General features: G+C 51.5%; 1 protein-coding gene across 1 annotated transcript; it reads right to left on the bottom strand.

Moving 5' to 3' along the window:
* Window positions 1-9,942: 9,942 nt before the first annotated feature.
* On the bottom strand, window positions 9,943-24,057 carry LOC142069128 (zinc finger protein RFP-like). The gene is made up of 7 exons (XM_075119510.1): window positions 23,721-24,057; window positions 19,250-19,708; window positions 15,508-15,738; window positions 15,182-15,204; window positions 14,325-14,440; window positions 12,344-12,388; window positions 9,943-11,188 (listed from the first exon to the last, which is right to left on the bottom strand). The coding sequence occupies exons 2-7, from the start codon at window positions 19,664-19,666 to the stop codon at window positions 10,674-10,676; spliced, it is 1,347 nt and encodes a 448-aa protein (XP_074975611.1). The 5' UTR covers window positions 19,667-19,708; window positions 23,721-24,057; the 3' UTR covers window positions 9,943-10,673.
* Between the last annotated feature and the right edge of the window lie 1,269 nt (window positions 24,058-25,326).

A 25,326-nucleotide genomic window follows, 5' to 3' on the forward strand; every position in this document is an offset into this window, starting at 1 on the left:
GGTTCTACTCCCTGCTCTGCCTGACGGGGCGGGGGGGGGAGTATTTGAACAAAGGTCTCCCACCGCTCAGGTGACTGCCCTAACCACAGGGGTCTGGGATATTCTGATGTGAGGATCCCCCGCAATCTCTTCTGATCGAGCTGCTCCACTTTGACTAAATAATTAAATAGTCCCTGGGGCAGAGCGAGAAAGTGACAATGACTCTATCACCTTGGCACAGGGAGGTTGAAGATGCAGGTACAGGACCCTGCTCCAATGGCTGGTTAATTATAGTCCTTTTCTGCAGGAGGGAGCGTTTCATTGCAAACCAGTGGGTTCAACCTTTGACCTTTCTTTGGGTTGTGACCTAGGCTCAGTCAAGAGAGTCCCCTGTAGACGCTGCTTCTGGAGCACTCCCAGCCCCCAACACCAGGGGGAGCAGCAGAGTACGACCAGGCACAGGGTCACCCTCTGATCGGTGCCTAGAACGGTCACTGGGGTAGGTCACTTGTGGGAGGGCAGGGAGCCGCACACGCTCTCCTGCTGGGACGATCTCAGAGAAACTCAAGGGGAAATCGCCACCTCACCTTGACTGATAACGGCACTGTGATGGCAGAGTTTGTCAGAAAACAGAATGTTCCTGTTGTGTGAAATTTGGATCTTTCACAATTACTTCCCTCTCTGAATCAGACTGAAATGTGAAGGGACTGAAAATGTTCCCGGAACAAACTGTTCTGAAACATTTTCCTGCAGAAATGTGGAAACAGACTATGTGGACGGACATTTTAGACTGAAATTGAAATGATTCAACTGTTGGAAATTACATTTGCCGCCTTCTGATCAGAATCTAGGGTAATGTCGTGAAATCAGCAGTTCCAGGAAACCCTTGATTTTGCTGATGCCACAATTTTAGGTGAGAGACATTGTTGTGTGAAAAATGTCAACTCCAATTATGGAGCACTTTAGCTACAGAGGAATAGCAACCTCTAATAGAGATTGTTCAAATTTTTAAGAAAACTTTTTCATTTGTTCAGTAAGCAAATATAATTTCCTCCATTTGCCTTTCTCCTGTTTAGTTTCCATGAAGCCAGAACAGAAATTACTTTGTACAGAAGAAACAATAAATAACCTCTCACAGGGGGAACATGTAACTCGCTGTTACTCTCCTGTTACTTAGAGATCTGAGCATTGATAACATCCCAGTGCATATTTATTGGTGAGAAACAATGGCACCTACCAGCAGTTCCTGGATATTCCTTCTTCCCACTCTAGTTAAACACCCTATTCTCATCTCCCTCCTTTTTCAAACTCTCCAAATCCCTCCAAATTGGATCCTAAGAAGAGAAAAGTTGCTTTTGTTTTTTCTGTATTTTGGGGATTTTACATCAGGAAGAAAATTTATCAAGAGACAATAGGCACTAGAGAGTCACAGGAACAGCCCTGCAATTCACAAAGCTGAGTTAGGTCCCTAGACCCCCCTGTACAATGTCCCTCTGGTCAGCATTTCCCATCAGTTAGGTGAGGCAGTTTCCTATCGAGTCGGCTGGCTTTTGTGGATCCCATTCGAAGACACTTACATCTCCCCAGAACTCAGGCTTTGGGGCTCACAGTGTCATTCCAGTAAATTTCTAGGCAGCTAAAATTTAGATGCAGTGACAATCATCATTGCAATATATACTCCCAGGGGAATTCTGAGCTACTGCGGAAACACAGAATTCATTTCCGGCTGCAGAATTTTTTCCCCACAGAAACCACATTCTGCCAGAGAAGTGATGTAGTTCCACCGTTCACCCACCAGAGGCCACTGCGGTGCCAGAACACCCAGCCGCAGGGAGCCAGGCTAGGACAGAGCGGGGCACATGGTGCTGCTGGGGGGTCACAGACTGGGGCTCAGAAGGGCTAGTGGGGGGAACTACCATGTTCGCCAGCTGCCTGTTGGGCCTGAGGTTTCTCTGTTGCAGTTTCTCTGCACTGAGGGCAGGAGGTGGCTGTGTCGGGTCCCTCCCAGCACTGGGCGCTGCAGGCTCGGCAGAAATTGTGCCCACACTCCAGAGTGACAGGGTGTGTGAAATACTCCAGACAGACGGGACATGTCGCTTCCTCCTGGAGACTTTCCCCGGGGCTCGCTCCAGCCATGGCTCCCTCTGGGCAGTGGGACAGGGGTAGTTTCCCTTTCCTGAGGTCAGGAATGTCGGGGCAGGCTGGGGGTGGGGATGATGTACCAGCACTGATGGTGAAAAAAAATCCAAATAAAAACCCAAACCAAAAGCCTTTCCCCCACACTGCTGCAGCCAGACCCCTTTGCCTCCACCCCACACAGCCCCAGCCAGGGCCCCATGCACCTCCTAAGGGCCAATGCCAGGGCCTCCACCATCCATTCCCCACACTGCCAATGCCAGGGCCCCCTCCTCATTCTGCATTCAAACTCCTTCCCCCACACATTCTGGGGTCCCCCTCAGGCAATATCTCTCCAGGCCCCCCTGCCCCTCCCATCCCTCTCCCAGCCCTTCCTCCAAAACCAAGACAAACCAATACACAGAGCACTGAGCTTTTATTTAAAAAAAAGAAAAGAAAAGAAGAAAAGAAAAGAAAAAGAAAATGCAAGCAGCGCCGGCCGACCCGAGGTGCAGCCTGGAGCTGACCCCCAATAGACCCCCCCCAGCTGGTGCACCCCAAATGCCCAATAATTAGGACAGGAAGGTGGGTGACACTCCACACACACCCCCACCAGCCCGGTGGAGCTGCCCCCTCCCATTCCCCAGGCTACTTGTGCCAACCGCCCCCCCCCCAAACGATGCTGCAGCCTTCCCCAGCTCTGCTGTCCCCGTTCCCACACAGCCTGTGTATTCCCTCCCCCCCCCCCCCGCCCCACTACCCCTAGTTCACTGCAACTGCCAGGGGAGCAGGACAAGGTAAATCGAGGCTGCCCCGCTGCAGCTACTGCAATTCCCCCCCCCTCAAACCACAGCGCCCCCCCCCCTTCCCCAACCAACAACCCCCCTGCAGTGAGCCAGGAGCAGCCACTCGATGCTGGGTGGCGGAGTAGGGCTGGCAGGCAGCCCCCCGCACCTACATACCACCAATCAAGCAAACAAGTCAATGCCCCTGCACCCGAAACAGGTGCCCGCAGCCACGCGGCGCTGCAGGAGGAGCGAGGAGCAGGACCTACAGCAGCTGGGGATCCCAAAAGCAAAACCAAAAACCGCGCAGGCTCAGTAATGGGACTTTAAAGCTTTTTTAAAGCCAATTGGGGAACCGGGAGCCAATCGCGCTCTCGGGAGGGAAATTCAAAACCAACCAACCAAACAAGGCAGAAGCCCCGCCCGCAGGGGCCAGCCCCAGATCACGTGACAGGCTCCTCCCAGAATTGAACCGGCCACATGAACTGCACGAGAGAAGCCCAGTGAGGCCGGCTGGGCTCTGCCTGGGCCGCTCCTGCAGCAGCAACTGGGGGTTTCCCTTCCTGGGACTGACTCGGCTGCTGCTGGGCGGGGAGGAGCCCACGGGGAACATTCCGGCCTGCAGGCGTCAGTGTGACATGTGCCCCTCGGGCCCTGTGGCTGGTGGGCGTCCCCGTAGGGTGATGCCCTTGAAGGACCAGAGGGTGTGTCTAAGGAGAGATTGTCAGAATTCACTGATATATTAAATACACATCGCTGTCAGTTTTAAGCATTTTTTCAATATTTATTGTTAAATGTTCACTATTGCACAAAAATCTGGGTTTTAGCATTTCTTTCCAATTGTTCTCCATTTCAGTTTTCACAGCTGTGGGGAATTATGGGGGGATACGTCCATAGCAAGTCAGACCACAGTGATTTAATGTCCATAGACACCGAGATTCAAAAAGTTGAAGATTTATAACCATGAAAACACGGATGGTCACATCACCAGTCAAAAGATGCAGAGTCACTCTCCTTCAGTCAAACTCAAATAAGCTCTCAAGCACAGAATCACAGAATATCAGGGTTAAAATATTAAGTCAACCTAACTTATGTCAGCCTGCAGCTGCCATGGTAACTGAATCACTTGTGCTGTCTGCACTTTGCTTCTTGTGTTGGCGGGGCGTGTCCTCACCAGGGGCGCTCGTATTGATTGGACTGTGAGTGTGGGGCAGCATGGAATGGCTCCTGGGAGCCAGTAGCAGTGGATGGAAGCTATGCAATGTCCACCGGAGCACCAGAACCAGCTGGGGCCAAGGGGCCATGCTCCCCCCCTTTTTAACATGGGCATTGTTTGAGCGGCAAGGGGCCAGGTGAACCCCCCAAACTGAAAGCCTTGGGCAGACGTGGAATGGCACCAACAGGGGCTGCGCTTCCTGGTCGGGGAGCTGAGAAGGTGATCAGCTCCCTCCATGTGAAGTGCAGCCCCTGCCAGCAGAGCCAGCTTCTTCCTGGTGGGGGAGCTGAAGTGGCCTTAGCCCCCGACCGGCAGTGAATCCCGATCCCTCTCAGTGGCCCCACCCCTCCTCCTCCTCCTCCTCTCCTTCAGCTCCCACCCCCTGGCCTGCCCTAAGTGATGTGTCCTGGGGGGCAAAGGAGTGGAGCACCTCCAGGGGAAACGAGAAGTCAGCACCTGTGTGGCAAAGTATTGACAACCCCCGGCATTTACAAAACACAAGTCAGGCTCCTCAAAATCATGAAGTTGGTGTTGGTCCTGCTTTGAGCAGGGGATTGGACTGGATGACCCTCCTGAGGTCTCTTCCTAATCTTCTGTGATTCTATGAAATGTAATCATAATAAACATTAGATTGTTTCTATTTGGGTTTTGGTTGCTCAGACCTGTAGGCGGCACTTGGGTCACTTTTTCTAGATTTTCTCTACAACTGAGAAGGCGAGAATCTTCCGTTGCATAGAAAATGAAAGCCGAGATTCTCACCTCATCCTATGCTCCCAGGAGCTGGGGCTTTTCAGGCCTGTCTGTAAAGGCCGATACTTTAAGAATTTAGGTATATGTTTATAATTTAGCTTGTTATAGAGGCACAAAAGAAAGAATCGAAATCACTGTCTGCCGGTGTAAGGGCCTTCTCTCACTGTGACAGTCTGAGGCCCTGTTCTTAAGCTAAGGCCTTTGGCTAAGCAGCAGAGGAAGGTGCTATTGGGCTGTTCGGAATATAATCCTGTCCTGATAATGCCCATCCCCTCCAGAGAAAGATGGTTAAAGAAAACTTAGTTTGATAGCATCCTGTCTACAAGAAATCACTTCTCAATAGTTGTGGTTGTGAAACCCTCATTTCTGTACGTTTTATCTTTATGGCCCTCACTTTTTCTATTGTGCATCCGTCTGGTTCTCTAATTGTTTCTGTCTGCCGTATAATTAATTTTGCTAGGTGTAAGTTAATGAGGGTAGTGGGATATAATTCCTCTCTATTCAACACTGGTGAGGCCTCATCTGGAGTACTGTGTCCAGTTTTGGGCCCTACACTACAAAAAGGATGGGTCACACGACTTATGAGGAGAGGCTGAAGGAACTGGGATTGTTCAGTCTGCAGAAGAGAAGAATGAGGGCGGATTTGATAGCTGCTTTCAACGAACTGAAAGGGGGTTCCAAGGAGGATGGATCTAGACTGTTCTCAGTGGTAGCAGATGACAGAACAAGGAGTAATGGTCTCAAGTTGCAGTGGGGGAGGTTTAGGTTGGATATTAGGAAAAACTTTTTCACGAGGAGGGTGGTGAAACACTGGAATGGGTTACCTAGGGAGGCGGTGGAATCTCCTTCCTTAGAGGTTTTTAAGGTCAGGCTTGACAAAGCCCTGGCTGGGATGATTTAGTTGGGGATTGGTCCTGCTTTGAGCAGGGGGTTGGACTAGATGACCTCCTGAGGTCCCTTCCAACCCTGAGATTCTATGATTCTATGCATTGGTTAGAGAATTATATTACAATATGTTAGGATTGGTCAGATAGATTTCAGTAAAATGATTGGTTAAGGTATAGCTGAGAAGATTACTATATAAATTAGGGGCAAACAGGAAGTAAGTTGGGATTCGAAAATAAGGAAAAAGGAACTTGGATTTAAGCTTGCTGGAAGTTCACCCCAATAAACATCGAATTGTTTGCACCTTCGGACTGCGGGTATTTTTGCTCTCTGTTCATGAGAGAAGGATCAGGGAAGTGAGAGGGTGAAGGAATAAACCCTCTAACAGGACTTTAGCAAATGCACCAAATATAATGAGACATGATAAAATCATGAGAGATGGTGACACTGCTTGCATTAAGGCCTGTTTACATTGAGCAAGAGCGGAGGCAGGAAAATGGGCCGCTGTTCAAGTGGGGGTCATGCCCCCCCTGATTTCTGCCTTCCATGTAGCACAGAGATTTTCAAACTGAGGGGGGCACCGGCAGATCAGAAGCTGGTGGAAGCCACCTGGCCTGCTCAGGCCACAGGCTCTCCATGCTTTGGGAGCCAGGGAACCGGCTGTCTGTTCAGCAGCCCTCTATGTTCTTCTCCCTGAGCCGGGCTGCCTCTGCAAGGCCAGGGTCTCCCCAGGCAGGGTGGGGAGCACAGCTCTAAGCTGCACCCATGATGTACTCTTCCCTCTGCCCTGAAGAAGCCCAGTGTCAGCTAATGATAAACTCTGGGGCTGGCCCCTGTCCATGGAACCCAGCTGCCATGGTCCCAGAGGTGCTTGTTCCCCACCCCCACAATCAAGCCCAGTGGCTTCAGCAGGAGCAGAGGGGTCTCAGCCCCCTCCCCCACAGGTTCAGGCCCAGCTGTGTCAACTGGAACAGAGGGTGCTCAGCCCCTCCAAGATCAGGCCCAGCAGTGTCAGCTGGAGGGAGCCCACGGTGCTTCGCAGTCTCCCCTCCCCGCAGGCCCAGGCCCAGTGACCCAGGCTGGAGCAGGATCTCCCGAGAGTGCGAGGACCGTGGGGCAGTGGCAGGGAGCTGGGTGCCACAGGCCTGAGCGGAAATGTGTGTCAGACGCGCCCCCTGCCACCTCCCCATGTCTGGTGGCCTGTGCGGTGGGGGTGGGGGGGTTATTCCATTCTCATGGCCTCAGCTTCCAGAGCTTGTGGGAGTGAGTCCACCCTGTCAGCAGCAGCCGCCTGCCCCCAGCACCTGGGCTGGACGCTGGGTTCGCGCAGCTGGGCTCAGAGCTTGGGCTGTGTGATCACAAGCTTGGCAGCCACAGGTCGGGGCAGGGCAGCCAAGGGGAGCAAGGGACAGTTCTGCTCCGTGCACAGGGAGCCTGGGGAGAGTGATGCAGCTGCAATGGCAGGTCCCCAGGCAGTGAGCGGGGTGTGACTGGGCTGTGGAGGGTTGAAAGGGGAGTAACCCAGCTCAAAGGGGAGAGGCTGGGGAGGAGGATAGACCAACCCTGAAGGCTCCTGACAAGGGGCTGACTGTATACTTAACCTGGTTGGGACTGGTGCTTTGGTTGCCTTTTCTTTTCCCCCCAGCTTATCTTGGACTGGAAACTGTGGGAGAACAGGAGACGGTAGGAAGTGACACAGGGAGGGCAACTCAGAGGACAACTTTGGACACCAGACACTGTTGAGCCTCCTAGGGCCCTGGGTCAGAGCCCAGTAGAGTGGGTTGGCCCAGGCTCCCCTACCACTGCCCACCTCCCTGCCCTTCTGATTAAAAGAGGGCTTGGACTGCAAGACCTGCCCACTGGGAGGGGGCACTAAGTGTGCTAACCACTAGGCCACCTAACCCACCAATGACTCAATTACTCTCCCACATGAGGATCCAATTGTGTATAAAAATTTTCTTCTCAGGGGAAAGAAAACGACACTTACAATATCTAGATCTCGTTTCCCTAAAACATAAACAGAAATACATATACGTTTTTTTATGAGCTTCCCTTCCCTTATGTGTTCTTAAGTTAAGACAGAGTGATTATTGCTATTCAACTTCCATTTTTCAATTGCTTCCTTCATCCCCCCAATAACATTTTGGTTGAAGTTTATTTAATTTAGACTTACCCCAAATTTGATAAAACTAGATTAACACACCCTGATTAAGCACAGCCCCATCCCAGTCAGGAACAGAGGAAAACTCCTCTGGGCTCAAGTGGCCTCATTCCTGCAGGGGCTGCTCCACTTGGAGGAAATAATCTTGAAGGGGAGAGGTTGTCACAGGAAGCGGGGGCAGCCAGTGGGGAGGCTGCTGGAAGTCAGAGGAGCTGATTCTTGCAACAGAACCACTGGGAGGAAGAGAACATGTGACCCTCTGCACATCACAAGGACCCTTCAGACCAGGTACAAGCAGGGACGTGCACAGGCATTTAAATCAACCCCTTTTGGAGGGGCACATTCTGTTACCCCCCTCAGGAGTAAGGCTCCCTTTGCCTTTGGGTGGGAAGGTTTCTATTAATGGTTCTTCCTGGGCTGGGGAGAGGCTGTCTCCTGTTCCACATCTTCCACCATTCTGTATGGCCAGGATAGAGCAGCTGGTGGTTTTAACCATAGATACCTGTGGCCAGGAGCTGCCCCGACTCTGCTGCTGGGAATGTGGCAGCCCAACAGGGGGAGCGGGGAGATGGAGCAGGGGAGGAGGCAGAAAAGCAGCAAGATAGACCAGAGAACCCAAGGGGACTGTCTGTGACTCCATGTTCAGGCTGTTCTGGTGCTTGAGGGGTTCATATTTGATATCTAGCGTGGGGTTTGTACCCTGGTTTGTAACTGTTTGCCCTAAGGTTGGTACTCACATTCGTGAGCTACTCTAGACAGTGGAGTCGAACCTGGGTCTCCCACGTGCCAGCTAAGGGATCTCACCACGGGGGTAAAAGTTATAAGGCAGGTGACATCACAAAACCCACCTCCACCTTCTCCCCACCCCCACACTCACATTTTGTGTGGATTGAGGCAGGTGCCTGACTCATTCCAGCAAGAAACGCCTCAGGTGCCAGAGCCACTGAACATCATTTAGGGTGACCAGACAACAAGTGTAAAAAATTGGGACGGGGGGTGGGGGGTAATAGGTGCCTATATAAGACGAAGTCCAAAAATCTGGACTGTCCCTATGAAATCAGGACATCTGGTCACCCGAACCTCAATCCAGCAAGAAACGCCTTAGGTGCCTGAGCCACCGGACGTCAGGCGCTGGGTTTCCGTCTGTGGGTGGCTAAGCAGAGACCGATGCCCCCCTGCAGCCCCAATTTAGGCACCTGTCAGTGAGAGGGGGCAGGGCTTAGGACACCCCTCCCCCCTTGTCAGCATCTCCCCTTGTCTAGCGTAGATGGCTCCTCGAGGAGTGAGCTGGCTTTTGTGAGTCACACTGTGAGGTGCCTCTGATGCCCATGCATTGTCTAGGGGGTTCAGGCCCCTGACTCAGCTTTGCAGAATGTGATTTTCTGGTTGTCTACAAACTCGGCCCTGTGACGCTCAGCATTGCAACACCAAGTCCCTTCATGGATTGTCCCCTGTGCAACCAGTCACCTCTCCGCAGAGCACAGCTGAGCAATTCCTCATTGACACCGGCGTGCACAGGACAGAGGCAGAGCACAGGCTGGTTAGTGACACATCCCAGTAAAACACAAAATTCTCCTCCTAGAGGCGCGATATTCCCTGTGGGGGCTGTGGGGACACAACCAAGTCAGGCAGCAAATCCCACGGCACTGCCCCCGACAACTGCAGCTGGGACAATAAAGTAGAATGTTTTATTTACAATAATTTACAGTAATTACTAAAGATGGTAAGTAAACAGAACTGAGAAGGAGCCTTAATAACCACAGCATGGCAAGGAGATCCCCAGCTACTGAGAACAGTTTTCTTAATGGCACTAAAATAGCACCAGTGGCCAGGAATTAATATAGGGAATTGAAGAGTTACAGCCTCACTTTCAGTCATGTGTCATAAATCTCTCTCTTCCCTTTCCTTTCATACTCTCCTTTTCTGTTCATTTTTCTAACCCTCACTTCTGATCCCTGTTTATTTTCCTGTGTTTCTCCCACTCTCCTCCCCTCCCTGTTACAGATCAGCCCCCATGGCTGCTCCATTCCACCCCCCTCCAGCCCCAAATTTATCCCTTCCCCTCTTGCTGCCCCCAGGCTGGTTCCCCTGTCAGGGATAATTTCCTGTCACTCTTCTCATTTATATTTTCCACCATTTCTCCTGGACTCTCCCTTTCTTCTTGTTTTATTTTCATTCACATTTTCCTTCTTGCTTCTTCTAATTCCCTCGGGTCAAACCCACCCTGTCCCTGCCTCCCCCAGTGCTGCCAACCTCAGGAGGTTAAAAAAATCGTGAGACTGACCGAATGATGATTTTTTTAAGGTGATATCATGGCTTTTCCATCAATCTGCACCCCCTACCCATCCCCTCCACCACCCCGCCCGTGTTTGTGGGACCATGACAGTGCGACCAGTTGTCCTGAAGTGACTTGGGCCCCTGGGGCAGGAGCTCTGGCTGGGAGACCCCATGAGATCCAATCCCACAGATCTGCACAAACCGCTCCCTGCTGCTGCTTCTCCCCAGCCCCCCAACCCCTGATTGATTCATGCTGGGTCCCTGCCCAGCCCCCACCTCTGCCCCTCAGGGCCCCTCTGCCCCACCCTGCAGCCCCAGGGGTTCCTCCCCGTCCCCCTCCTGCTCCCATGCCTGGGGCTGCAGGGAGGGAGGGGAAGGAGCTTCCAGGGGCCATCAAGATGAGGGGCCAGGGGCTGGGTCGATGGGAGTCCTCCAAGGTCATAGAGACCAGGGTCCGTGAGGCTAGAGAGGCTGATTTCCGGTTCTCCCCCCTCTGCTGTGGGGCTCAGGGACTCAGGCGGAGCCGGGATCCCCCCCACACCCCGAGCCAGGGGCGGATTCTCTCCCCAGGGACGGAGCCCGGCGGGAAAGTGAAGATCGGGGCCCCGGCACCAGCATCGATAAATGTCACCTGCCCCCGGCCACAGTCCAGACAAACCCGGATCCTGCTGGGGGCCCGGCTCCGGGGCAGGGGGGTCGCAGGGGAGGTGAGAGCCTGGAACCGACCCCCCCACCACTCCACTGCCCAGATCCCCCCCTCAGGGCTACGGCTGATCCCTCCCTTCCTCGCCACAGACTCTCTGGCCACCCCCACGGCCCAGTATCCCTCACCCCCCACCTCCACCTCCCAGCAATGTCTCCCCGCGGTGAATCCCTCACACCCCAGCACACAGAGCTCAGTGTCAAATCTCTCAGGGTTGTCGGGCAGTCGCTGCCGCGTGTCTCCCCATCTCACACTTTTCCCATCCTCAGACAGGACGAGGATGGGATGAGCCGTGTCTGGATCCAGAGTCACATTCGCTGGGGAGAGAGAATCAGAGACCTCTGTTGATTCTGCTCCATTCCCAGCAGGAGAGACACACCAAGAAATGTTTTAGTGGGGATGGAGCAGAGGAAGCAGGTGCAGTTTTGAAGCCCAGAGGAAATTTCCCTTCTCTAATGCAGTCTTCACTCCCAGGGCTGGGAACAGAGAGGAAGATGCAGCACTGGGGAAGAGCTGATTAACACCAGAGAGTAGGAGGTGGCATTGGGTGAGGTAGCCCCATCCCCAGCCCAGAGAGAGGGGAGGAGCTGGCAGCATCAGAGGGAGAGCATCTCCCCAATCCAGGAAGCAGGGAGCAGCTCGAATGGGAGAGCCCATCCCTGCCCAGAGGAAAGGCAGGATGTGGGAGAAGAGCAATGGGGAGACCCCCTGCACGGGGGTAAAGCAGAGGGATGTGTCTGTCCTCAGGGCATTGAGCTGTGTTTGGGTGCTGCTCAGGGAGAGTGTTTCTGTTCATTAGCATGGGCATGAACTCAGCACTAAGGCTGGTGTAAGGATTATTTGTGTGACGTCAGCTTGGGATCTCCCCAGGTGTTCCGGCACCTTGGCAGAAGTTGGGGAGGGGGGTTCTAGGTCACACCACCTGTGGCCCTGCCCTCTCCCTGGCCCTGCCCCACTCTTCATCTTCCCGCCTAGGCCCTACCTCTGGCCAGGCTGGGAGCCTAGGCCACTATGGAGAGCCCCTGACCCTCCACCTTCCCATGTCCACTCTCCGGCGTGCACCACCCAGGGCAGGGGGAGGTTCCGGGGGGAAGAGGAGCAGGGGTGGGGCCACTGAGAGGGACAAGCACCAGGAAGAAGCTGCACTACACAGGGCGCAGTTGATCAGCCGCCCCTCCATGAAGCACAGCCAACGCTGCGATGCTCCACGCCTGGCCAAGGCTTGCAGTGTGGGGGGCCAACACGGCCCCCTGCCCCCAAACTATGCCCATGTTCAAAAGAGGGTGAGCTTGGCCCCCTGGCCCCCCATGTTCCAGTGCCCCTGGATCTCCTCACTGTGAACAGGTTATTTTTAGGGCTGTGTGCACCACAGCCACTGGTGATTTGGTTGGTAACTTTCGTTACAATCTCATGAAGATTTTTTCACTGGAATTTTCTCATAATTTAAAGACAGTCTCCTGCTGCAAACTCACCCTGTCTGTGTGCTCCTAGGGATTCCAGTGCAGACGGCAGAGTGTCTGGCGGGGGAAAGGAGAAAAGAGACGAGATTTCAGACTTTCATATTTATAACAGCGTCCCCACTCTGAACGCATAGAACTGTGTTTTCATCATGACAGAGAAACAGATCGAGAGGCCCAGAGACACACTCAGGCATTTAATAGAAACTAACTGAAACCTTCTATTTCCTCTCTCATTCAGCCATCTCCCAGCAATGGAACCAACGTCCTTTCAGCCTGAGAACCATCCCAGGACACACAATCTGTAAGAAGGATTTACTTTTCCCCTCCTCATCCCCTCCCACCCTTCAAACTCCAGTTGGTTTGTCTTATTCACTCATGGCCTTTTGTCATAACCTAGACCCAGATCATACAAAGACTTTGGCAGAAAAGTAACTTTACCCACTTTTTCCCTTTGGCCAGGGGTTGGCAGCATCATGTTGTGCGACGGACACTTTACAAAATTACCAGAGTGAGTGGCGGACATTGGCGGGGGGTTATGTCATTCAGTCATCATTAAACCCGTAAAATAACGCACAATTTTCCACACTGAAAAAACCATAACCTAGCTCGTTAATAAATAATAAACAATAATAATAGGAATCAATTCAACTCAGGTGAGTGTTTTTGAATGTCCCTCACTGCCGCAGTCAATATTTTTTTGTGGCATGGGGGCATTGAAATAAATATTTCTCCTAAAACCATATTTCAGTGTATTGTTGTCACTACTTTTTTATTTTTCTTGTTTAAATAATATGTCTGATGGGAGGATGAGTGTCTGTGTGTGTGTGTGTCTGTGTGTCCCACCTCTACACCGCTTACCCCATGTCTCTTCCCTGTCTGTGTCCCTTACATGGGAAATCCCCCATCATGTTACAGGATGTGGGAAGCAAAGGAGGGGGGTCTCTCAGTGGAGCAGGGTTTCCCATCGCCTCACTGTGACCAGGGCACCCCTCTCCGTGCACGGGTGATGCCAGGGTCGATGGGAACCTCCTCTGTCTCCTGACCAGGACAAAGGGACAAGCTCTGGCTGTGGGCGGGGGTCTGTTGTGAGCAGGGGCCTGGGTGGAACAAATTCTTTTGGGGGAGGCGGGACTCACCGCTGGTGGCTCCCAGAAGTGGCTTCCCACTGTCTCTCATCCCTGCTGCTCCTGGGAAGCTAGGCTGAGGGGAGGGGTCAGCACTGAGGGGCTGGAGCTAGGCTGAGGGGGCGGTGCAGTGGGGTGAGGCACTGAAGGGTTGGAGCCAGGCTGAGGGGGGCTGTGCATCCAGCCACAGAGAAGTTAACAAAGTCCAATACCCCTTGTGTGGAGACAAGGGTGAAAGTGGCGTGTGCATAATCAGTGGTAATAAACCAATCAGAGAAGAGAATAATAACATGAAAATAGCTTGAACAAAGGAAGCCCTGCCAATGATGTGTTCATGCATGTGTAGTGTGTAAGCACCACATTTGGGATAGGGAAGGAATTTTCCACCAAATCAAATTGCCAGAGACTCTGGGGTTGATTTTGCCTTCCTCTGCCATATGGGGCACATATCATTTACCAATGTTAAACTAGAAGAAAGGTGGATTCTCTGTAACTTGAAGTCTTTAAATCATTATATGAGGGCTTCAGTAATTCAGCCAGAGTTTACGGGTAAATTGCAGGAGTGGGTGGGGAGGTTCTGTGGCCTGCAATGTGCAGGAGGTCAGAGTAGATGGATCATGATGGTCCCTTCTGACCTTAAAGTCGATGAGTCATTTCTTACTTTGTAATTGTAATCGAAAAGCATGTTTCTGGTGCAAACAAAGGTTTGAATTAATCAACCTGAGTGTCTTGGACCCAAATGTCTGGCCTTCTCACCCAACAATTAAATAGAAGCATCCTCTAAGTGTGAACCAATTGACCAGCACCATTCTCTTCCCACAGTCTCAGAGGCTCTTCCCAATTTCCACTCCTAGATCCCTTCTGGGTACCTTTGAACTTCCTCAGAGTCTCCATTAGCACAATAGTTTTCTGGGAGAAATCGCTGACTTGCTCTTCCAGTTCAGGAGAAATCTCCTCTGGCTGCTGGAACTTCCCCTTCTCCCACCTGGAGAGAAACAATTTCCCGTGATTATATTTCACTGTGTGACTCATGATAAGTTCTGGCGAGCGAGTCGCTGCTCTAAGGGGCCTGGAGTTCGAATCCTCGACTTCTCCCGGCCTCAGAGCAGGTGCAGCACAGCCCATGGCCGTACAACCTTCCCTTCTCAGGACTCCTTAATATTCTTCAGCTCTGGTCTGGTGAGCTCAGCTCTGGGGACAAAAGGGGAATTGAGTCTCCATGGCCAATTCACTCCTTGGCCTCCACGCTCTGAGGGACAGGAGGTTCCGATGTAAAGTGCTGTAGAAATCTGTCCACTAGGAACTAAATTGAGACACCAGCTCCCCCCTCCCCAGCTCATTCCACACAGCTCTCCAAACAGTCCTCAGGCTGGGAAAGACTCAGGTGGGAAAGACTCTTGACCACTGCTGCCTTGGGCTGAATGGTAACCAGGGCCCCAGTAGTGACAGGCCCATATTCCATCCCCACAATCCTGAGGCAGCCACTCCCCCAGGGATGTGACATCTCAAGGAAACACTTGAAGTCAGTCTTTCCCACTGAATGGACAATTCCAGAGTATTCTGTACCAGGGTGAGAACCTCAGGATGAAGTGGATCAGAGAGATCAGTATCCGACTTTTGATCTTCCCCACACATTTTTCAGTAGAGCCCTGGGGAGATGTGGTGCTAATATCACCACCAAGCTCTTTCCCAGATTTGTGAGGGGGAGCAAGAGAGAGCCACGTACCTGCTCAAGGTGCTTCTGACATCCTAGAGGAGAGAGAGAGAGAAAAGTATCTCAGTCCCATCTGACACATACAAGGGATCTCAGGAAAGGGGTTTTGCAAATACAGGGAAAATCAGCCCTGCCCTGGCCCCGGGGCCATGGTTGCACTGAGCTAATGGGGCTTTTCCATCTCTAATAATGTGTCTGTGAGTCTAAAAAGAACAAGAGTCATTCACATTTCAGCAATGCACACATTGAGTTACACTGAGATCTCTGACTGCTGGACCCCAGTGCCAATACTTCCTGTCCTTGTGTTGGGATTTGGGATGTTTCTAGCTCAGTCTCACCTGGAGGAATTCACTTGCTGGCTTCTGACACTTCCCCTCCATCTCACTGATCAGCTCACTAAGATAGGAAATCTCCTCTGAGAGTTTGGTGATATTTTCATTGTGTATCTTCACAATCTCCTCGTCCAGCTTTTCCAGCTGGGCCAGCAGGAGTCGCTCTTGTTCCTCCAGGAACTGCCGCAGCTGCTGAAATTCAGACACAATCTTCTGCCTCTCGGTTTCTGTCTGTTTCTAGAAGAAATAAGGAAAGGGCTGGTCAGGGACATGGATGGAGCCCGGGGTCCTTTCATGTAGAGCTGAGTGTGCAGTAGAAGTGGAATGGGTCTTGGGGAAAAAAGTGGAATGGGAGCAGGGCCGGGGGTAGAGTGGGGAGTCGAGCCCCCACCGGCTGGTGGCGAAGTCTGCACCTATGCTTGTGTGTACTAGGCTGAGGACTCTCACACCTTCTGCTATGGCCCCTGCATCCCTCTGAAAGGGAGGTTTCCATGTCTGTCATGGTCAGCGTATTCTGCTATTCATGGTCTCTGTGAATTCAAACCCAGAGCAGCAGGAGGCAGGACTCAGCACTACACTGACACAGATGCCACGGAAGAAAAAGGAACAAACACGTTAATAATGCACAAAATGACCAGACACAGTGGACAGCACCTCTCGGGGACATTCAGTTCACTTGGGGAGGATTTCTGGGAGAGCCACAAGGGTTAGACATTAACTCATCAGCTGAAATGGAAGCTTTGGGCTTGTCTACACATGAATCTAACCCAGCAATCCACGATCATGGAGAAACACACACAAGTCCTCGTTCCCCAAGGCCACACAGGAATCTGCCTCCAAATGGACCTCCCACGGCCAGTCCCTGTCAATTAATAACAACAGGCACCTTAGCTGATACTCCCGCCTTTTCCCCTTGCTAGTCATTTTAAATCCCAGAAGCTTTTCTCTATCTTCCCTCAGAGTCTGCAGATGGGCCGGGATTTTTTCCTGAAGAACCATAAAGGATTTGAGAGGTTTCATTTAGATGGCTGAGAGGGGTGTGGAGCTGGGTGTTTTTCCACCCAAAACCCAAGATGATTGTTGGTGAATCGCTTTGCCACATCAGGACCACCAAGGAGATGAAACCTTATTAATGCAGACTGGAAGCGTGTCATATTCTGACTTGTTACCCATTCAGGTTCAGGTATTTTAAAAATTAGAGAGAGATCTCAATTATAACCAAGTTTTATTGGTATCTATGAATTCATTAGTGGTACAGCGCGTAACAGGACACTAGAGTCACATGGGGATGACTCAATAAATCTGGGTTTGAGAAGGTTTAATAACAAAATGATACAAATCCCAGAAGCCACCAGGTCCCTGGAGGTTGCTTTGTCCGGTGAAAAAGTGGCAGGAGGAAACTGAGGATGCAGGAGGACATCTGTGGGGGGGGGGGCAGGCGTGGGGGGTGGTACTTTGATGCAGAAGGATGCAGGTGGGGGTGTGCTGACAAAGGCAGTGGTGGGCCCAACCAGGCCGAGTGATACAGTTGGGGGTGGGCCCATGCAGGCAGGCATGGGAACGGGCTATGTTCGGGGAAAGCCTCAATGGCCACCCTAATTAAATAGGCTGATTTGTCTGAAGAACGGTTGGGGTTTGCCCCAGTGCTGCCCTAAACCCTTTCCGTGGCAATGCCCCCTGGGCAGGTCCGCCCCCTGCTCCAGCTCACCTCCGCCTCCTCTCCTGAGCTCGCCGCCGTGTCCCCACTTCTCCCCCTTCTCTCCCAGCGCTTGCTGCTGCCGCGAAACAGCTGTTTCATGTGGGAAGCGCTGAGAGGGAGTGTGGAGAAGGAGAATGCGGCGTGCTTGAGGAAGAGGCTGGAATGGGGGTGGGGAAGGGGTGGAGTCGGGGCAGGGCCTGGGTTGGGAAGGGCACAAGCACCCACCAGTGCCAGGGAAAGTTGGCACCTATGGCCCCAGAACCTTTAAATCGCGGCTGGAGCCCCAGGCGGCACGGCCTGGGCAGTGCTGAAGGGCTGCCTGGGGTAGACTAGCCCCAGTCCCGCCCCTTCTCCTGAGGCCCTGCCCCTTCCCGAGGCCCAGAGCTGCCCCCCAATCCCCCGCCAGCCTTGCCCAGAGGCCTGGCAAGTCTGTCAGCAGCCCTGGTGTCAGGCAACTTGTGATGCCCTTAACCTGTAATTAAAATCCAAAGCTCTGACCCATTAGACTGAACGGCAACTCTGTATCTTGTCCCACCGGACAGCTTCCTGGATGGGAACCACCGTGTGAGCTCGGTGAGCCCAGGACAGACGAGAAACCAGACACATTGAAGTTAGATCCTCTTCACAGAGAACAATTTCAGAGCCTCTTCTCTCCTGCCCTCTGTGCAGCCTCTACACTCAGCTGTTCCTATGGGGGCAGGCCCCCAGCCCCTGAGCAACCCCAACCTCCCACCCACCCGCTGAGCGGGCAGCACGTGGCTCCAGCCTCCCTGGCCCTGGAGCACAGGGATGGCGCGCGGCCCCAGCCTCCCCAGCCTGAAGCCCAGGCAGCCCCAGGGGACTGAGGGTCCAGGAGCCGCGGCGGAAGCAGGGGGGTGCCTGGGGGCGGAGTGTGGGCGGGGCTACGCCTGGCAGGTTGGGAAGGCATTGCCTTGCCCTGCCTCTGATCCCCGCCGCCCCGGCTGTCAGGGGTGTGGTGAGCGCAGCTCGTGCCTTCCCTGCCTGGCCTGGCAGCAGCACGGACAGATCCTGCTTCAGTCCTGTGTGTGAGGAACGTGCCTCCAAGGGAGCTCCAGTGCCTACGGGCCTGGCTCCACCGGCAGATGGAGAGCGCTGGGAGTTAAACCAGCCCTCGGGGAGTGCAGCAGGGAAAGCGCTGCCGTGTGTCCACACTGACAGCTACAAGCCCACTGGCGTGGCCACATTAGCAGCTCTTACAACGCCACAGAGAGCAGTGCATTGTGGGAGCGATATCCCAGCAAGGGGCTGCAAGGTGCTTTTCAAATGGGGTGGGGGGGGTGGGGATGGAGTGTGACAGGGAGTGTGTTGTGTGTATGTGGGGGGAGAGAGAGTGGGTTTTCGGGGGGCTGAGAGCGTGTCAGCAGGCTGTCTTGTCAGTTCAGACAGCAGCAGACACCCTCCACCCCCGCCCTGCCTCTCTCTCTCACACAGGCACAGCGAGCAGCTTTCCACACGACTAGCTGCTTTGTCTTGGAGCAGAGAAGCAGCCGGTTGTCAGACACGGAGCTTTGAAAGGGGATATCCGCATTCCTACAGCCCAGTGAGTTCAAAACAGTGACAAGAGTGGCCACTTGACTTAAAGGGATTACGGGACCTTTCCGGAGGCCGATCGCAGCGCAGTGATGCAACACCTCGTTCACACAGACGCTGGCCATTTCAGCCGGGGCGCAGCAAGCGTTACGCTTCTCGCAGAGGTGGATTACCAGGAGCGCTCCATCTGCAGAGTCCAGGCGCTCGACGTGCCTTGCCAGTGTGGATGGGTCGTGAGTTAGGCTGCCTGTGGCTGCTTTAATGTGCTCTAACTTGCAAGTGTAGCCAGGCCCCATGTCTCCCTAATGACAGGCTTTGTGCCTGCCATCAGTGGCCAAGGCTCCCTGCACCTGCCCAGAGGAAGGAGACTGAGGAGGGTGGGGAGATTTAGGTGGTTCCAGAGATCAGGGAGAAAATCTGGGAAATTAGGAGATTCTGTGGCTCTGAGAGACTGAGTCTGAAAAAGAAAGAATTTCCCAGATCCCCAGTGTTTCCTACCTTGTATTTCTGGGCAGCCTCCTCCAGGAGAAGCACCGGGTGAGTTCTGTGCTCTGAGGATCTCTCACAAACCACACACACGGCTTCCCCGTGCTCATCACAGAACAGATCCAGGGCTTTGCCGTGTCTCTCACACAGATTCTTTTTTCCTGGTTTGAAATCCAGTTCTTTGATTTTTTCCGCTATATTTGCTAGCTGACAGTTTTTTTGGAGAGTCCCTTTCGGGATTCGGGCTCTGCAACTGGGGCAGCACAAGGGGTCAGAGTCCAGCTCTGCCCATGTCTCGCAGTACTGAGTGATGCAGACCTGGCAGAAGTTGTGCCCGCACTTTATGGTGACTGGGTCCCTCAGATATTCCAGGCAGATGGGACATTTGGTTTCCTCTTGGATTTCCCTTACAGGAGCCCCTGAGGCCATGGCTGCTGGGATCTCTAGGCTTCTGTTCTCTCTGCTTCCGCTCTGGATCATAAATTGTTTTGTTGATAGTGGAAATATACAAATAAATAAATGAAATGTTAGTTTTTATTCCATTCCATTTGTTTCATGAAAGACATTCTTTTGAGTTGATTCATTAAAAAAATAGAATGGTAAAAATGAAACAAAAATAATTTTGTTCAAAAATAGTGATGAAAAATAATTTCCCTGGGTTAACCATGCCCAAAGATTTGCTCATGACAATGAGGTTTTTCACACGGCAGAGGACAATCTGTCTCACAGTATGTTACATTGCCTCTCTCACAGGCATGTCATCAAACCTTCCCTAAACACAGGACCAGAAATCACCCCTGCTACCCTCTCTTCCATAGCTCTGTGGCCACAAAAAATACAGGGCAACGTGAACTTCCCCGCGGGATAACAATGTTACCCTGGATACACACAATCAGTTGGTACCAAAGTCCCTGTTTAAGATGCTTAAGTCTCGGTTTCAAAAGCACTTCAATGCAGAAAATTCCTAATGAATCCTATAGGTGCCTAAACTCACTCAGAGCAGTGGTGTCAGATCCAGGAGGGTCCAGGGGGGCCATGGTCTCTGCACTTTTTAATATGGGCATAGTAGCCTTGGGAAGGCAGAAAGCAACAGAGGCAGGGGCTGCGATTCAGAGTGGAGGAGCTGATCATGCCCTGCCCACTGTTCCTCCTCTTCCCCCTGAGGTCCCATCCCCTGGCCAGGCTGAAAGCCAGAGCCGGGCTGTGCTAACAGGGAGCCTGGGCTGCTGTGGGGAGCCCCATGTCCTCCATCTGCTCAGCGGCTCTGCTGAAGTGGGGCCCTGAGAGGTGGAGTGTGGGTGGCGCCATGCCTGGCCATTTGGGGAAACTCAGCCTCCCCCAGCCTCCCCTACCCTCCGCCAGTGGGTGGGGCCCAGTCTGGTCGCGTCCTCTGAGTATGCCTAAAGGATCAGGCCTTGCAGGTAAGTTCACACAAAACACCTGGGGGCAGTGGGGAGCTAAGAAGAGAGGGAGAGAGGAGGAGCTCCGGCATAACTTTTATCCCAGGACTTCGGGCACTCCCCTGAGATGTGGGACCCCTCTGCTTCACGTCCCCCCAACTTCAAAGTGCTGCCTACACAGCTGTTTTAGAGCACTAATGCAAACTTCAGTTTGTCGTCCCAGGCTGGGAGGCTCAGCGCCATGGACCGTGTAGACGAACCCCAGGGGCCTCTCTCGCCTCATTCTTTTTATTAAAGATTGCTTACAGTATGGTTCTAAACTTTACTATACAATCTTTGAGCCTTAAAATTCCACCTGTACACGAAAGTGAATTGCACTGAATATCATTAAATCCCTGAATCCTTCTAAAATAGACATGGCTTTCCTGCATAACAGGTGGGCCCAGGTCACCAGCTGGCTTCACTCAGCATAGCACCATGAAAGTTAATGTAGCTACTAGAGATGGATGGAGAAAAACAATTCAATTTTGCAACAACTTGGAAGGTTTCAGAATTTGGTTTTGGTCCACATTGGAATGAAAACAGAACCCTTTTGTGAAACTGAATTATGTTAAAATGGGTTGTTGTTTTTCTCTCTCTGTAAGCGATTGGAGAGTCCACCTTGAACCTCAGAAATGTTACCACTGAAAACTTCATCATAATTTATGTTCCTGATAAATGCTTTGGCTTTCGCAAAAGGAAATTTTTCAGTGAAAAGATGTTCAGTTGAAAATGTTGCAACCAACTCTAACAGTTACACTGATTTCTGTCAGCGGAGGGACTTGGAGCCTAGAGTTTTAAGGGATCCAGTGTGACGTTCTACTTTTTTCTAATTCCTAAAAGTGTCAAAACACTGATACAGAGACAGCGCAGTACTTACAGCCCATTTTTGCAGAACCAATACATTGAATTGGTTTCTACAAGCCTCCACATTTTTGGTTCCAAACTACACTTAACCTTATAAACTTTTGAGTTCCCCCCTCACTGTGATCTCAAATGTACCTCAGAGTTCATTCTCACGCTGTCCTGACCCTCACATGTTATAATGTCATTATGTTATATCAAATATGCCAGAACTTAAGTAGAGCAGCACATCTACAAATGTTGTAAAATCATTTAACAATGGAAGATCAGCATTTCTAGCAATGTTGGATCATTTGCAGAAGTGCTAACGAGGAATTTGACATTATTTGTGCAGGTAGACAATGGCCCAAGTAATTGTGTACTTGAAATGACATATGTGGGCAACTGAGCCAAAAAGAAAAGAACAATTAGTCTATAAAAATCTCCTTTCCCATAGGAATGATGGTTCTTTTATGTGGAATCCTGCTCTCCCTGTGTGCACTGAATTACCACAGATGACACTGGGAAATCTATGTATGAAGGGAAGCAGAGAACCAGAATTTCAGAAGGTGAAGAATTTTGCCCATAAGTGTCTTTTTCTTTGATTTTTTTTTCTTACAGAAGAGCATTCAGAATTTGTTCCAAAGCCCATTGAAGTCAACAGAAAGACACCTGTTGATTTCAATGGACTTTGAATAAGTCTCTAAATAAAAAGGTGAACTGTTTCTTTAAGATATGGCTTTTAGTTTGGCATCAGTTTATCTAGGAGGACTTTAACCTTACTGCAAAGCTAGGAACTGTTGATAGAGTAGATAAGATGATGCTTTCCTTCAGTTTTGCACGAAGTGTTGTTAAATACCAACACCGGGGTAGGCGTTGCTTGGGCTACGCACAATTTTGTGGTAAGACCAGTATTTTTAGTCTGGTAATTTCCCTTTGCCCTCCTTCAGTCCTATTCCTTCTGGTTTGTGCGTGCATAAGCATGAAAGTTACGAATCATTAGAAGGCAATGACATTGCAAAATCCCAAGAAAAATACTACTGTTAATGAGAATTGTGCATGTAACCCCCTGCTTACTTCAACGACAATTCTGTACTATGACACTGTCAAATATAAAAAATAAATGAACCAGATAGCTGAATAATAAGTAAGTTCACCAGAAACACACATTTTTGAATCTTAAGGACACAATGGGTCAAAACCTCAGCAGGAGTAAATCAGCATATTTCCATTGACTTCAGTGCAGCAGCTACATTGATTCACACCAGTTGAGGATCTAGCCCAATATGACTTAACCTGTAAGGTATGCAAAGATTCAGGGCAGAAAGCTGAAGCCCCACTGCATGGGACAATGTGGCTTCATGAGGGTCCCTGTGGCATGGGGCCCCAAGCATTTGCCCTACTTGCTACCCGCTACCTCTGACTCTCGCTTTTATACGCAGAAAACCAGTTATTGTGGCACAAGTGAGCCATGGAGTTTTTACAGCATGTCGTGGGGGTGGCTCAGAAAGAAAAAGGTTGAGAACCTCTGATCTAGACCATCCCTGGCAGGTATTTATCTAACCTGCTCTTAAAAATCTCCAGGGAAGGAGATTCCACAACCTCCCTAGGCAATTGATTCCAGTGCTTAACCACCCTGACAGTTAGGAAGGTTTTTCTGATGTTCAAACTTAACCCCCCCTTACTGCAATTTAAGCCCATTCCTTCTTGTCCTATCCTCAGAGGTTAATGAGAACAATTTACCTTCCTCCTCCTTGTAACAACCTTTTAGGTACTAATTCATCAAGCTGTGAAAATCTCATGTTACATTGCTATGAAAACAACCCACAGTGTATTTGACGGTAAATCACTTTGAATGTAGAGGTATTGTAAAGTTTCCATAAAGAGAGAAACAAATGATCATAGACTATCAGGGTTGGAAGGGACCTCAGGAGGGCATCTAGTCCAACCCCCTGCTCAAAGCAGGACCAATCCCCAGTTTTTGCCTCAGCTCCCTAAAGGCCCCCTCAAGGACTGAATTTACAACCCTGGGTTTAGCAGGCCAATGCTTGAACCACTGAGCTATCCCTCCTCCCTCCCATAAAGAGAGAAACAAATTCTCACAGGATTATTTACTCCTTGTGTTTTGAATAATCTGTCCAAGCAATAAGGATCATGCATTAGACGTTAGAAACAGTCCTTCTGGAGCAAAATTAACCCACCTGGTTGGGTCTTCTGAGAAGTTTAACATCTCCCGGGTGTGGTCAGACTTGGCTCCTCTGGCTGGGACAGTCCCATGCTCGGTGACTGTTCCCGTCGGTCACGGAGGCGGCTCAGCTCATTCTGGCGATCGAGGAGCTGCAGTTTTGTCTCGGGGATTCTCCGGGGAAGGTTGTGAACAGAAACAGGGTTTGTTCCGATCGATAAACGTGCGCTCCGGCTCGCAGCCTTCGCCCGGGGACAGTGAAAGTAACACTGGAAATTGCCTCAGTCCAACCCCTGTCCCGGGGGGAGGGGAGAGTCTTCTCTGAAAGACACAGCCCCAGTCCCGCGGGGCCGCCAGTGGGGAGAAACCGGAACTTTCTGTAAAAATTTAACATACAGGGGCTTTGTTGTTCCGGGAGAGGGGGGGTTGTTTTGGGGTTTTTTTTTTCTATTTAGTTGACTAGACTCAGCAAAAGCAGGAAGCAGATTCTCTCTGAAATCAGGCCTGGATTCAGGTAACTGGGTCACCTGAACAACGGACTCTTAGTCCAGTCATGATTTCAAAAAGAGAAAAGCTTTTGCTGAATATCATAAACTAAATGGCAAAAAAACACCCACCCACCCCAACCAACAACAAAGCCCCTTTTGTTAACATAAAGTGACAGTTTCCCACTGAAGATCGTGACCTTCCAAAACAGCAAGGTCATCAGAAGTGATTTGCTCTGTTGTGGCCGCCTGCTGGCCCCCGGTCTATGAGAGAGACAAGGTGGAGGATGTTTGATCTTTTACTGGATCAACTTCTGTTGGGGAAAGAGACAAGCTTTCCAGCAACACAGACCTAAAGAAGAGCTTGGTGTCGCTCCAAAGCTCGTCTCTCTCAACAACAGGAGTTGGTCCCCTAAAAGATTTTTTCTCCCTTACCTGGTCTGAGTTCATCAAAACTCAGACTTCTGAAAACCAAGAAATACAGAGTTAAGGTACAGGCCGGTGCACCCTTAACGCTGCCCCCATGGGGCTGTCACTAGTCACCGGGAAATAATCTGGATGCACCCCAGCTGTATTCTTGGTGTGAGGTGTAGCAAGACCAAATGGGAGAGCTGTGACTCCAGGATGAGGGGATAGGAGATTAATTTGAGGGCTTCCTGCTGTCACATGGGGGCTGCATCTTGCCAGAGCCCATGGCCCTCCCACCACCCTCTGGCCACTCCTGGCTCACCAAGGGCACCATTTCAGATTTTTGGGGGCGGGGAAAACTTTAACTGTGATTCCAGGCAGGGGTGAAAGTACGTAGAGGGCCTTACCGGTACGCCAGGTCCCTCCTGGGCAAGGTGGGGGGTGGCTCTGGCCCCTGGAAAGGGCAGGGCGTGGGGTGGAAGGGATGGGATGGGGACCAGACTCCCGCAGCCAGCTCTTCATGGCCACCACTGCCGCAGCGGCTGGGAGCACTAAGGACTTTTAAATTCTAGGGCAGCTGCCCCTTTTGCTTCCCCCCAACAGTCGCCCTGCCGGTACGGGCAAGCAAAAGGGGCAGCGATGTTAAAAGTGCTGCCCCGGAAGTGCTTAAATGTTGGCCATGTACAGGCCAGTACCGGCAGCCGGTTCTTATCAGTTCACCGTACTGGC

The sequence above is a fragment of the Caretta caretta genome, chromosome 14 (assembly GCF_965140235.1).
Source record: "Caretta caretta isolate rCarCar2 chromosome 14, rCarCar1.hap1, whole genome shotgun sequence".
NCBI classification, from domain to species: Eukaryota; Metazoa; Chordata; order Testudines; family Cheloniidae; genus Caretta; species Caretta caretta.

What these genes read in the sequence shown, in the direction of transcription:
- LOC142069128 (XM_075119510.1), bottom strand. Translation starts at nt 19,666, where the DNA reads ATGGCCTCAGGGGCTCCTGTAAGGGAAATCCAAGAGGAAACCAAATGT. An exon ending in GTCAGAAGCACCTTGAGCAG is followed by an intron (nt 14,441 to 15,181) that starts GTACGTGGCTCT and finishes GTTTCTCTCCAG; the next exon opens with GTGGGAGAAGGGGAAGTTCC. An exon ending in CCTAGGAGCACACAGACAGG is followed by an intron (nt 11,189 to 12,343) that starts GTGAGTTTGCAG and finishes CTCTCTCCCCAG; the next exon opens with CGAATGTGACTCTGGATCCA.